This window comes from Bactrocera tryoni, chromosome 3, assembly GCF_016617805.1.
Source record: "Bactrocera tryoni isolate S06 chromosome 3, CSIRO_BtryS06_freeze2, whole genome shotgun sequence".
NCBI classification, from domain to species: Eukaryota; Metazoa; Arthropoda; class Insecta; order Diptera; family Tephritidae; genus Bactrocera; species Bactrocera tryoni.
The window spans coordinates 14,380,794-14,396,025 of NC_052501.1; the positions used below are offsets into that span (position 1 = coordinate 14,380,794).

The following is a 15,232-nucleotide window of genomic DNA, read 5'->3' on the forward strand; positions in this document are numbered from 1 at the left end:
TAGTTTAGTCGGAAACCAAGATAAACCTTTTTAAAATATCAATAGCCCTTCCTCATCAATCGCTTGAAAACGGGTTTCACGGAGCGACAATTTCACTTTGGGGAACAAGAAAAAATCACACGGAGCGAAGTCTGGTGAATACGGTGGGTAATCGATGGTATTCATTGCGCTTTTGGATTTAATTTCGTTGACAATCGTGGCTCAATGGAATGATGCATTATCATCGTGTAAAATCCATGAATTCTTCTTCCAAAATTCAGGCCATTTTGGATATTGTCACGTAAACTCCTCAGTAATGCCGAATAAGCTCCTCATTGACCGTCCGTCCCTGCGAAAAAAATTTATGACGCTGAAAACCACGAATATCAAAGAAAACAATTACAATTTGGTGTGGAGTTTTTGGTTTCGGCTCGTTTTTTTCCTTCCATTCCGATGATTGTTGACTTGTTTGTATGTCAAATATATAAACCCATGTCTTATCGACGGTTATAATGCTCTCCCTGAATGTGGGATCAGAATTGGCACGAGCAAGCATGTCCAAAGAGACCTGTTTCGGTATTCTTTAAAAAAAATCAGATTTATCGGAACGAGTCGGGCGCGAGAGCGCGTTCCATAACCAAAATATCCACCAAAATCATTCGAGCGGACTTGTCGAGCTCTCTTTCCATCTCTGTAACACTCTCCTAATGATTTTCAATCACCATATCCTTCACTTTTTTAATAGTTTCATCAGTTGAAGAGGTCAAAGGTTGTCTTTGAAAGCTTGGTACCACTCATTGGTTTGCGTATTTGAATCGCTGTAAGCTTTTTCCAACATTCTCAACGATTGTACACGAAATTTGGTTAGGCAATCAAAATTTGAGACAAATCCTTTCTTCGATGTTTTTATTCATTGTAAAAATCGCAACGCGTTACTGAGGTGTACCGACTTAACCAGCTGCTGTAAACAAACTAGTAGACAGATCGTGCTCATATTTGGCATAGTAATTAAGGACAATTCTGCCAACTTAGTAAAATACATTTTTTTTGAAATATCATTAACCCGGGGAATTTGATAACAATTTCCACTTTAAGTTTTGAACATTGCGTCGTTTAAACAATTCCCAGGTTAGACCTCTCATGTGATGAAAATCATTGGTAGCAGAAACAGTTTTTGAGGTGTATAATCTAATAAGATCAGTTAAAAATTTCTTAAAAATATAACTCTCTTTTATTTTAACAATGTTATGTGATTTAATTGTCTTTATTTACTGGTAATTCTGCTTAGCTTAGGATCCGAATCGATTTTCTAAACGAGTCATCAAAGGATAACTATTATTGTATATACCCAATATTTTTTAGTTAATTACATATTTACTTTAATATCACTTTAGTAATTAATTGCTACTGGCATGGCATATAAACTAAATAATATGCTTAACATTGATAATTTAAAATAATGTAATTATTTAAAGTAGCGAACTAGCATTGATTAAAATATATCTCCTAAACCACTTTTAAATTTGAAATTGGAAAATTGAGCGGAAAATATTTCTTCTTGAATTTTTGGATAAACTTATAAACATATCACCGAATACAGAAAATTAAAAGAGCATATAATGTTTTAAAATATGCTGCCGCTTAAGTTAAATGGTACAACAACAAAATGAGATATATATATAAATCTACTCTGTAGTTTGGCTAAAAAAAACAAAAAATAAATTGAATACTGCGTACTGTATACATTTAACCATTATGCCTTAACGGTCACATTTATAGGTATGGGGAAACTTTATCATATTTAGTAATAGCGCTGCATATTCAAGAGCTTATCTCTGCCATCACACATCTACCAAATATTAACATAGAAATACAAAAACCCAACACCGACTTTCTTAAAAAATCTTACACACAAACATTCAGTATGCATTCCAACCAACAAATCGCCAAAGAACACTCACAATGTTCCAGAGAAAACCGAATTGTCATTGAAATGCCCACGGCCAAGGCATGTCGACAGTCAATCACCAAATGTTGGCGGCATTTGCTTTGAAGCCTGCCACAAAAATAACAAAACACACGGCTGGACAGTGGCACATTGCGGTGCACTTCCTGGTGTCCCAAGCAACGGCCAAGAAGTTCAATCACCTCTCGCGCTGAGTGCGAGTGTGTGTGTGTCGCTAACAGCTCCCCACAACTCAAGGGGACAAACACTCAACACCTCACACACTTCAGTGAATAAATATTGCATATTATTATTACTTTTTGGACACAGGTCAAGCAAATGTGCGGGGACACAAAGGAACAAAATACAAAAAAACAATTAAGCCACAACAAAGTGCAGGCGTACGAAATATGGCGAACAAACAAAAGTTAGCAGGGCTTCATTAATTTTAGTTTTTGCGCAAGTCCTTTACTTTTCGCCTGAGACTTTGAATTGCGGTCACAAAAGCAAAAGCAACAGCGAGCGTATAGTGTAAGCAGCCCCTCAAATGCAATATTTATAATTCTTAATTTGCAATTATTATATTTTTGTTATTTTTGCATTTGGCTGCTCAAGCTCTTGTCGCCCTCTGTGTGTTACTTAATTTATTAATCCGCCCAAAAGTGTTATTCTCATTCTAAATGTGACGCTGCAAGAACGCGCCAAGAAAACCGTCGAGTCATTGCGTTTGCTGCGCCAATTTCGCGCTTCATTGCCATTCATAAATTGTTGTTTTTATTATTGTACACAGCAATTTAAGCAATTTGGCACAGCTGTAATTTAACTTAAATTATATTCATTGACGCTTTCTCGGAAATCGAGGTTATTGTTATTAATAACGATATTTTTCAAATTGTTGTTGTGTGTTCCAGATTTTTAAAATATTTTTTGTATTATTCTTTTCATTTATTTGTTCTCTTTTTCTTGTTTGCAGCATCATGGTGTCACGCCGCAAGATTCTTTCACGTTCTAGAGATGATCTGAATTTGGATCAGACTTTTAGTCCACAGGAAGAGGAGGAGGATGTGTGGTATCAAAAGGAGAAACTCTATAAGGTAAGTGACAGCTCAAATATGCTTTAAGTTTTCTTATTTTTCAGAATTGAAAAGTTTTTGTAGTTAAAATTGAATTGCAATGTAAGCTTAGACTGAGAGATAACATGCTAATAGCTACTTTTGGTGCCTGTCAATAAATTTTAAATTGATACCAAAAGCTTTACTGTTCTTCCCAAAAGCTATCATACAAACCGTCACCTAAAATGCAAAACAACGTATCATCAAAATAATCTAAATTTAGTTTTTTATTGCTTACGATTCACTACATCATATTATATATACAGTACATTTGTAGCTGTCGCTGTCAGATTTAACCAATATGTAACCAGTATATAACCAATTTATAACCATTTTATAACCAAAACTGAAATTTTGTTTCAATATCAGTGGTTTCTATTACATCGTTTTTCCTTCGCTTGTAAACTTATGAAAATTGATGTTACGTTATTTTGCATTTTAGGTGACGATATACAACATTAACTACAGATAATGGTTTTAACTGATATTTTGTCAAAAGACAGACAGTTTACGATTATTTTTTTAAATTGCGAAATAGTACACAATTCGTATAATTGTATAACTGAGTGCGTTTATATACGAGAGTCCAAAGAACTAAAGCATAAAGTTAGTATAAGGTTCAGCTCAGCAGTTTCTTTGGCAAATTTAAGTACTGAGCGACATTGAAATAATTTTTCTTCACTAAAATGCCTTCACTTTGTAGCTAGCATATGAAGGATGTTGCAAAAGTCAATGACTAACTAGAGACTAAGTGCGAAAACTAGAAAAAAAAGGAAGTTGAAAAAACCCTATAAAGATTTAAAACATCGAAATTAAAGCAAATTAATTTTGAGTGATAAAAAAGTATACACTTTGGGAAAGTCCATAAGATTTTATATTCTTTTCTAAGACGGCGGCGTATTCACCGTTTACGATTGTATATGGGCATTTTAAATTCATCTAAAATTTTCAAATTTGTGCCGTGGAAAATGTGGTCAAAACATCTTGCCACCTTTTCTCGACTGAGCAGTTTTCGCTATATCGCGGTTGATAGCGCTTTGTTGTCATACCTTCGGTGTGCTGAGTGAATATGATATTAAAATCGATATTAGTCTTCTCAACATACACACCTGGCAATTTTAGTCTCAGAAAATACTAGTATTTCTACTATCGAAGTGGAATCCCAGTGATAGCCGGGGCGGGCATCAGTACCGAAACTTAAACTTATAAGACTGTAGTTTGGATTTAAGAAAATATCTAATATAACTGACTGCCAAAAGAGTATTGAATATTAGAGTATTAATATAGGTATATTAAAAAGATCCATCCTCTCTGCTCTGCGAGCTGACACTTTGCGTCATATTATCAATGTGAAGGCTAAGTTTACAATGCTTTTAAATTATTCTATGTATTACATAGATTTTGAATTTTCAGATATTTAGGTTGGTATCTTACTAGAAAATGCATAAGCAAATATCTTCTAAAGTAAACGTTTCGTATAACCGATTTTAGTTTTTTAATGTAAAAAAAAATAACAAAAAATAATAAAAACAAAATAAGGAAAATTTATAAATTTATTAAAAAATAATTTGTTTTATAAATTGTAAATTAAATTTTTGGATTTAATTTTTTTCTTAATTTCCTACATTTGTATTTTCTGAGTGCAGAGTATGTACACTTCTGTTACTCATACGCCATGTGTGCCTACGAGCATAATAAAGGACTAAATCATGAAATTTTGCATATGCCAAACATATGTAAATGTATTAGTAAATGCATAAATGACTAAGTAAGTAAGTAAGTTAAATAACGAGCAGCGAAGTTACTTTCTACATAGAAATATATGTGTTATCACGTTTGCAATCATACGCAATATTTCGATGACAGTTTGCCAATTTTTATAGCCGCATTGAAGCGGGCGTCCGTAGTCTTGACCCCATTAATAAAACGGCACGTTCCAGCCAAAAATATTGTACAAACATAATACACAAAAACAAAAAATGCAGCTATGCTTATTAGCGCCAATGTACATGCATAGATATACGCACTACTATCGCAACAATGAAATGGAAAATGTAAGGTATATTGTATATAAGTAGGTACTTCTTTACAAAATTTATACAAAACATGAAAGGAATGTAAATTCGGATGCAACCGAACATTTTATACCCGAGCATCGAAATCCAAGCAATTAAATATATACATATATGTGCATATACTTGTATATAACTCATACACTGACCGACATATTCGGCTTAATGTTAACAAATTTTGAAGCTTCTAAAATTTTTTCGTTTGCTTGGAATATTCTTCATTTATTCTTTCATAGACTCATTCTTCCTATGTGAAGTTGAAATGAAAATACACTTGTTCGCACTCACGTACGAGCATTCTTTTGCTCTTACTCATGTTCTTAATTCTTGTTGCTTCTTTTTCATGCTGTTGTATGGAAAGTTTAATTTTGTTGTCATAATGTATTTAACGTGTGTCTTAAATGTTTAAATTTGACCACTGGATTAACTATGCATATCAAATTTCATATAATAATAATTATGTAAACATATAGTACATTATACAAAGAGTGACTTAAGCAAAAATTATACAGTTTAAGCGATTTCACTTAAATTAAAGTATGGAAAATATGCGTAGCTGTGGCGAATTAGGTTAGTGAGGGTTTATTTTGAGAAGGAGTTTTTCCTAAAGCATACTTAAGCATACATGACAAGAATTAGAAGATTTTATTCTTAGCATGTATGCTTAAGTATGCTTTAAGCAATATACATACTATATACATGTACCTTAGGGTGGGTCAAAAGACGAATATTTTTCGCTTGGAACTCTGCAAAATTGATTTAGATAGGTCTTCCTCAAATACGAGCTCTTAATTGTAACGGCAAGGTCCTCTGCCTTACAGTTTTCTATGTTTTTTCTCTTATTATCAGATAGAAAAATTGTTATTTCAACTACTTAAAACAATATCTCCTTACATAGATTTCGTAGGTAATCGAATACTCCACAAAAAAAGATCCATCATGATTTTTTCGTATTTCTACCCGTTTGAAAGTTATTAACAGTAAAATTTTGATTATTTTAAGGAAATTTGTTTTTTTTTTTCTTTTGAGTTTTATAACTCAGTGACAGTAAAATAACATTTTAAATTACACAACTCATAGTCTTTTAGGAAATTTACTGTTCTATAAAGTGGTCTCTTATATTTCGAGTCGAAGGATTTCTTTTTTGCCCCACCCCATTATACATAAAGGGATAAAAAAGCTTACTTCTGCTTCAAAGCAAACAATAAGGTACCCAATATTCCTTAGATTGCGAAATATCGTATATAATGATTGGCATTTAGTCTTAACATTGGCTAGTAGGAGTTTGTTATGTAGTTATATTAAAAAAAATATATATATAAAAATATTTTTTGATCTAAAATCTTTGAAAATTCTTAAAAACATTTTATACAGTTTAATTTAAAAATAAATACTTACAGCATTAGCAAAGCGACCAGGCGAATTTTGTAGTAGTTATAAGGTCATGCTTGATCAATGAGTCATGGGGAAGTATAATATATACGTATACAGGCGCACAACTATATTTACGAGATACTGACCATTCAGAGAGCATTTTGACTTTCAAATAAAATCATTTCTCCTTCTTGGCATCGAAAAAATCTAAAAAATTGTATTGACTTTGCTGCTGGTAGACAAAATACGCAAGACAGGATTATAGATTATATGATGAATCTTAGTGAAAGAAAGTAGGTATACGATTATTGGAGAGTGGAGCACAGTTAGTTGTTTCTGGGTGCCAAAACTAGTACAGCTCTTAAAGTAATGACAAAATTAACTGTTTGGAACAGCTCGAGTGTTAGAATACCCTGTGGCTACTCGATAAGTAAATAAAACGTTTAAAATATTTTATTGAAACGTAAAAGAGTTCTCATGGAAACTTGTGCGAAAATTTAAGACAAAATAATGATTTTAGTGACTCAAATATATTTAAAAATAATCACAGCAAGCAACAACCACTTGCAATTAAAAGTATTCATTTATTTTAATTTTCTAAAAATCATCATAAACATCACTTAAGCAACAATAAAAAAGCAAGAGCCTATTATGAGCTGAACAAAACGCCACTTCCGCGACAAATAAAATGCGATGCGCATAAATTTTTAAAAACTTTAAGCCAAACGAACGCTTAAAAAAACGTAATTTATTTGTTTATATATTTAAAAGGTATTTGCAAACTATTTTCAACAGCTTCAAGTATTATAATCGAAAATTCGCGCGCATGTGTGAGTATGTGTGTGTGCGCGCTTATTTTTATCGTTATGACTATTTCGTGTGCATTTCGCGTTGTCAACCAACATAATCACGCTTTAATTTGGCGTTTATTAGCGTACGAGCCAGCGAGCAAGCAAGCCAACTGGCTGGTGAAGATCACACACACGCGCTGGCCATGCGGAAAACGCACAAAAGAGGAATAGCGATAGAAAAAATAGTGAAAAAGTGCAAAAAGTGAAGCATTGGCATCTTGAAAAGCTCAGCGTTGGTATGACTGCCGCATAAGTGCTTGCTAAGAGCATACTATAAGTGTGTGTGCATGTGTTTATGGGAATATATACATATATGTGCGTGTTTTTGTGTGCGAATTTGCATACACAAAGCATGTCGTCATTTCACCTGTCAATAAATACCGTCTTCAGCATATATAATATTATCACCACAATCATCAACATCGTCAACGAAAGTTTGTTGTTGTTGCTATTGTGCAAGCACACACACACATGCATATTCTTATGTTTACTGTAGTGGTATGCAAGTATTTCATTAGCGTACGTGCTTTGCCTCGAGCGAAATGCTAAATTATGGCTGGGGAAGTTAATCGTGTGACTCTTTCTCTGCGGCGTGTGACGCTGCTGGAAGGCGGTGCGGTGAACGCAATGCGTCGCGCTAACAAGCATTTCTTACGTAATTTCACTTTGGTCATCAAACGTTGCAGACGCTTTGGGTGGACATTCACTCACAGCGCCGATTTACGAGTCTTCAGCTGTTGCCATTCAAAGCGCTCAGTCACTCAATTAGAGTCTCAGCACTCAGCGCTTTCACTCAATCACTCAATATGAGCTAATCATGCATTCATTGCACTCATTTCAGTCACGCTGCGTCTACTCAACTATAAATTTTCCTCAAATGTTGCAGCTACTATGAAGAGTTAGTGTTGTATGTCTAGTTTTCTCAGCGCCAGCGCCTAACTAGCTATTAGTTTAAACTGTTTCTCTCTCTTTTTATTGCCTTTTTTCAATAAAAATTTATAACACAAAAAATCAAGTTTACTGTAGTTGTTGCTTCAGCCTTATATTTATGGTTTTTGTGACAACTTTCTTTTTGCGATTCACGCTTTATGCCAACTGCTGCTACAATTGGCTGGTTAGTAAGCGATTTGATGATGATGACTTTTAATGTTTTCCATTTTTTTTGGATTTTTTTGCTATTTTTATTTTCTATTTTTTTGTAATTATTTTCGTAATTTGTTTTTGTTAATTTTTTGTATTTTTATTTTGTAATTTTTTTTGTTATTTTTATTTTGTATTTTAATTTTTTTTTACTTATTTTTATTTTTTTAATTTTTTCTTCAGGTTTCACTGCTTCACTTTCATATTACTTTCCGCTGCCAACTTCTGCTCATTGCTTTAATTGCGTGTAGTAAAACGCTAAGCCGATACAATTAATCTCACTTAAGTGGTTTTGATCAGCCATGCGTAGCGCAGACTCAAGTATATTTATATATGTAGATTATTATATACATATGTATAAAATAGGCAGGCTGCTTCAAATAAATATATGTATACTCGCATAAAATTCGAAATGCACACAGCTTACTAAACAGCTGGAGAAATTTCTTTTTGGTTATTTAGTAATTTTCAGTCAGTCAAACCCCTGTGGCTTGATCAAAGTGAAATTAAATCATCTCTTGATAAATTGGTGTGTTTAAAGATGATTTTGTAGCTTAATTTGCAAAGCCGAAATCCGAGATATTTGAGTAACTTTTGCAGTCATGTGTTTGATTTATTATGAACGATCCCCACAACTATACTCATAAGAGCCAGTTTCTGCGAAATTAACCATTTTTATATCGCATAAGACCATTTTGGTATCATTTTATAGAAGATAGTACCTTCTCCGTTCAGCTCGGCAGCTCTAATTATTTTCTCCAATAGCAGGTTGAAGAAGTTGCACGATAGGGAGTCGCCTTGTCTGAAATCTCGTTTGTTAAACAACGAATCGGAGAGGTCCTTCCCAATCCTGACGGAGCTTTACTTATTGCTTAACGTCGCGTGATTGTCACGGTATTTTTCCAAGATTTGACGCATGATGAATATCTGGTCAGTTGTTGATTTTTCAGGCCTAAAACCACACTGATGAGGTCCAATCAGTTTGTTGACGGTGGGCTTTAATCTTTCATACAATACACTCGATAGAACCTTATACGCGAAGTTAAGTAGTACCGCGGGATAGGTAGTTGGTGCAGATTGTGGGGCTTCTCTTTTTGAGAATTGGGCTGAGCACACTTAAATTCCAATCGTTGGGCTTGCTTTCGTCCGACCATATTCTACAAAGAAGCTGATGCATGCTCCTTATCAGTTCTTTATCGACGGATTTGAACAGCTCGGCTGGCAATCCATCGGCCCCTGCCGCTTTTTTGTTCTTCAGACGGGTAATTGCTATTCGAACTTCTTCATGGTCGGGCAATGGAGCGTCTACTATCAGGTTTACCATCCCTTGGTGTTATGCTTTTGCTGACATTTAGCAGGTTGTAGAAGTGTTTCCTACATAATTTCAGTATGTTCTGGGCATTAGTCACTTGATCACCTCTAAATATTATTCTTTATTTTTATTAAGTTCTCTGTATATCGTTAAAACGAAAGCAATAAAGCTTTCAGTATAAATATAAAAATATAGGTTTGCCATCTGATCAAAATTGATCCGGATTGACAAAAAAAAACTATATTTTCGTGAATTTTAATACAGGTTTTTTATGGCCTACAAAATAGGCTCATTTTGAATCTGTACAAACATACCAACTATTGATCTAATTCTCCTTACGCTAGCTCAAGCTGTGATGGCTTTCAGTACTTTTAGTGCTTTTAGCAAATTTTGAGTTTTCCGGTTTCGACTCCATATTCATAATCGCCATGCTCTTCACCTCTAGTCATGCGCTTGATGAATATGAGGTTGTTAGCTACATGATCAAGGTCAAGATGCAGGTCTTTTTGTACGAGTCTAGTACGAGTCTAGTATTAGCTCGCTTCAAATCCAAAACATTAACAAAAATGTGTGGAAGTGCTCAATAATAGATGTAATTAAAAAAATGCAATAAATTTAGACGCTGAGATTAATTAGCTCAATCAGTTAGCTTGAGTGACAAATGACCAAAATTTTGTGTGAAATGCTTTTTTCTTCAAAACTTTTTCTTCGATCATATGCCATTATGCGAGCTATATCCCTTAGTAGTGAATATTTGATTTTGGCTTCATCCACAAAAAGGGCGAAATCACTACAGCAGTGGACGACCTATGGTCGCCTGGATGCAGTGAAATGCAGACAAGGAAGCTTCAGACATGTCAGGATACTGCATTTCGAATATAACGGGATGCCTCTTGATGTCTCCTATCGAACATTTACACAGTGGGGTACATATGCTCCCAGTTAAGGAGCTTAATGAACTCATCCTTCTGGATATTTTAGCACCGTCGGAAATCGGGTATAATTCGAATAATTTTGTATTTTTTTTAGTATTTTATTGTGTAGTCTGAGACATGTTTTAGTATGCACTTCAAAATTAAATTTAATTTAATTTAAATTTTCCAAACTGGCCCTTTTTAAGTTGTCTTTGGGTGGTCGCCTAAAGGTTTTCTAGCATTTTTCAATCAATCGTACAAATCTCAGGTCCACATTGTTGCCGTGAATTGACTAGCATGATTTAGCGGGTATCTTTTTGTTACTAGCTTACAATGAAAATGCTTTTTACGTTCATAATTCATAAAAATCATCAATAAATATTGCCTATTCGCCATCACTTATGCAAGCGTAAATATTTTGTATGCAAGGCTATACTTCGTGAGCGCAGGAGATAACTCCATAAAGCAGAAGACACATGCACACAATGGAAATTATATAATATAATTTTCCTTTCAGTGGCGCAACACAGCATTTAGTGCCAGTTGTCTTCGCGCCACCATGTAAATAAACCGTTACTTGTTGACATTTTGACCCAACAACAGCAAATGTGGTTATGCAATTTCAGGCGTCGCTTTGGTGTCTTTGAACGCAAAACAAATGAAAGCGCCGAGAGATCAAAATGTCAAAGAAACACACATATAGAAATATAAACAAATACATACAGACATACATGCATACATTATGCAAATTATTATTAACTGACCTCTGCCTCCTCACCCACCCACACACACCAACACATACACACATAGACAAGCAAGTCACAATTTTAGCGGCGCAACAACTGCAATTAATTGCCACTAAGCGCACTGCAGCTTGAATAACGGCGCATCATCAATGCATCTTAAAATTTTCATTATGCCTCGATTGTGTTGCTGTTATTGTTGTATTTGTGGTATGATGGCGTGCCTGCGGAAAATGCTCATTTATTTATGATTCCAAAATGAAATGAATGAAAATTAAAAACGCACACACACATTCCCAAAAGCTGAGCGTGGCCAAGACAGCCGCGACTGCAATTTCACATCAATCAAAATCAACACGACACGTGGGGAGGTAAGAGCGGAAACTAAAAGCTTAATTGCCTGCATTGCGTCTAACGCACGCTTTTGATTCGAAATTTGAGTGAATGAATGACTCGCCGCTGCTGAAACGCTCATTATGCTCATTATGAAAATGCAAGTGATGAAGCTGCGCTGAAGTGGAAATACAAACAAAATATTTGATATATGTATGTGTATGTGTAGCCGCTGATTATATTAATTGTGCTAATGAAAAGTGCTGATGCTATGCCGCTTTTGTTGGCGTTTGTATTTCATTTATGTTTGTTTATGTGTGTATTTTTATTGCTGTGTTGTGTGCATTGATGAGATTCACTTTTATTTTCACTTTCATTCAATAATGAGCGGCGAGTAAACAAAAGTTATAGAAAAACTTAATGTCAAGCACTCAAAAAGGGGAAAAGCCAATAATAAGCTCAAATAAATTGAGGTCTATGTATGCATGTCTCATCACTCATTTTCCTATTTGGTCAATTACTGTAGGCTCGGTCACACACTATGAAAACTATTGTTGATGTTAAAAGTTGTATCCACTAGCAAGTCAAAAAAACGGTGTTTTCTGGTAAACTTTTTATGAGGAGACATTTTATTTTCACAAAAATGTGCGTTTTCAAAATTTAATGTATTTTCTTGATAAATGATTTATTTTGGAAATATTCGGAGTCCCTTGAACGCGTAGCCGATATCCAGGAGGACCTGCTAAAAAGGTGTCCGGCGGCAAGGCAATCAATTATTCAACATTTTTTTCAAATCTAAAAACAAAAAAATATATATATATATAATTACAATAGATACTAATAAATATCGTACAGGTTATCGGCAGGCCGATCCTTAACTACGCCACAGCAATATGGTCGCCTGGATGCAGTGAAATGCAGAAAAGGAAGCTTTAGACATGTCTGAATACTGCATTCCGAATATAACGGGATGCCTCTTGATGTCTCCTATCGAACATTTACACAGTGGGATACATATGCTGACAGTTAAGGAGCTTAATGAACTCTTCCTTCTGGATACTGTAGCAGGCTAAACTTCTACTTATTCAGAATCAACCCCGACATACCAAATATATGTGTACTCCCCTATCACTCTTACCACCTTTGCTACCACCTTTGCATACCCAGCTAACTTTACACATCAGCCACACCTCTTCTTATGGTCCGAGCCCGTCAAAACAGCCCATTTCCTGGGCCTACGGTTGGCTGACCTCGAGGACAACTTATCTGAACCACCCTAACGGGGACAAGAAACCCGTTACAACAACAACATGGTTAAGTTCAAAATTCTGGAAAAATCCTCCACCATGTATGAAATAAAAAAAATGTTGAAGTTTGATTAGTAATAGAAATTACTTTTTCGACTATCCAATATATCTCTAAAATTATTTGCCGGCCAACTTCAAATTGGAAATGGAACATATATATAGTGTGTACATTCCATATATACGAGTACGCCAAACAAAAAATAGATTTTTGAAATTCAGTAGTGGATTTAACCCCTTAATGCCGTGAGCCATTACATTCTTTTGGTTTGTTGGAATTTAGATCCAAACATGGAATCATAAGCCAATTTGTGTTGAAATTCCTAATGATGCCTTATAGTTATATATATTTGATCTGAAGGGGAGAGAAACCATTCACTTATAACACAGTGTGTTTCAAAAAGTGCCAATAGTTATCTTATGTGTAATTTTGCTTTTGCACTGTTATCACAAGGCATGCCAGTATTTAAATAGTAGCTTAGTAGTTAGCCGTATTAAATTATTCAAATTCATTAAACTAAAATTTCGACTCTATGTTTATTGGCGATTAAATATTTAAAATATTTTAAAATCTTGACAGGCTGTCACCAACTAATTAAACCTGTCAATCATGTATAATTGTAAGAAAAATTGAACCAGTATCTGGATTATCAATGTATTGAGCTTATTGGTTGTGATAATATTTATGTACATATATATGTATAGATAGAGTTAATATATTGTGCAGTCAAGTCCATAAAGTGGTGGCAAGTAAATTGCTGTCATACTAATCGCAACTCCTTTGCTCACTGCTCACAAATAAGAATTCCATAATCGCTCCCAATTTTGCGCTTGTAAAAAAAGTAGCATTGGAAAGCAAGGACAAAGTAGGAGAATTGAATTATTTAAGAGGATATGCTTATAGCTCACTAAAGCGGTATAATCGCTATTTTAACCTCTACCAAGTTTTATTTCATAAATTGTAGACCAGTTTAGTATTAGCGTTTGAATCAAATTTCTCTCAAAAATACAACAAAAAAAAAACTCTTTTTATTTATTGATTTTGAAAACTAAAGACATAATTGTGAAAATGATAATAAAGATTAGGTGAAAATGTTGTCCGGGTCATATTGAACATACATGTTCTATGTATGTATATAAAATAAAAAAAGTTCCAATTTTAATTTTGTATATTTACAATGAGTTTTTATATCCTAAAATTTGTATATTGGAAAATATTTGGCAAACTTATAGCGATGGAAAACTATCGACAGTTGTTTATCGATATCGGTACAAATGATTTTTTCGCACAATATTGTTAAACAAAAAATTTGGATGTAATTGGTACAGGTTATGGGAATGGAAAATGTTCGATTATTGATTATCGATATTTATAATCAGTGTTCCTATTCGGTGTAAAGTTATCGATTGTATCGATTATTTTCTGAAGTTTTCATACTATAAATTTGGACGTAATTGGTAAAGATTTTAAACGTGAAAAAATTTCGATTGTTGATTATCGATATTCATAATAATTTTTACAAATCGACATAAAACATGGATATTATCGATAATTTTATAACTTTTTCATACTATAAATCTGGACGTAATTGGTAAAGGTTATGGGAATAGAAAATTTTCGATTATTGAGTATCGATATTTATAATCAGTGTTACAACTTTGCATAAAAATATCGATAGTATCGATTATTTCCTGACTTTTTCACTTTTTCGTTAAAAATTTTGAATATATCATTGTTATATCTTTTATTTATAAATTTTTAATTTAACAGGACAAAAAGTTTTCGTTTCAATATCAGTAATAGGGTAATGAACGTAATCAACAAACAAACCATATAATATTTGCTTGATAGTAGCGTCAATATTTTTTATCTGTACATACCATACATATACATATAAGTACATATGTACTTTACACGGACTAAGCTGCATGTAAGCAAGTCTTATTTACTATCAAAAATTGTTCAACCAAAAAACTAAGGAACAAGAATTGGAATAGATGAATGTCTTTCAATTCTTGTTCGTTGGTATATTTATTGAGCAAAAAATGAAAATTCTTGACAAGTACTGGGTTAAAAATTAGAGACTAACTGCAAAGAAATTCAAGGTTGTGCAAATCACCAGAAACAAGACAAACTTCTTAGAGTTTCGCAG

General features: G+C 33.8%; 1 protein-coding gene across 1 annotated transcript in view; it reads left to right on the top strand.

Annotated features, from left to right (window-relative positions):
• Positions 1–2,897: 2,897 nt before the first annotated feature.
• The window catches only part of LOC120772430, an 84,114-nt gene continuing 71,779 nt past the window's right edge, over positions 2,898–15,232 (top strand). Inside the window, exon 1 of the mRNA XM_040101042.1 lies at positions 2,898–3,018. Within this exon, the coding sequence (XP_039956976.1) occupies positions 2,902–3,018 (117 nt within the window). The 5' untranslated portion in view covers positions 2,898–2,901. The remainder of the gene's footprint in view (positions 3,019–15,232) is intronic.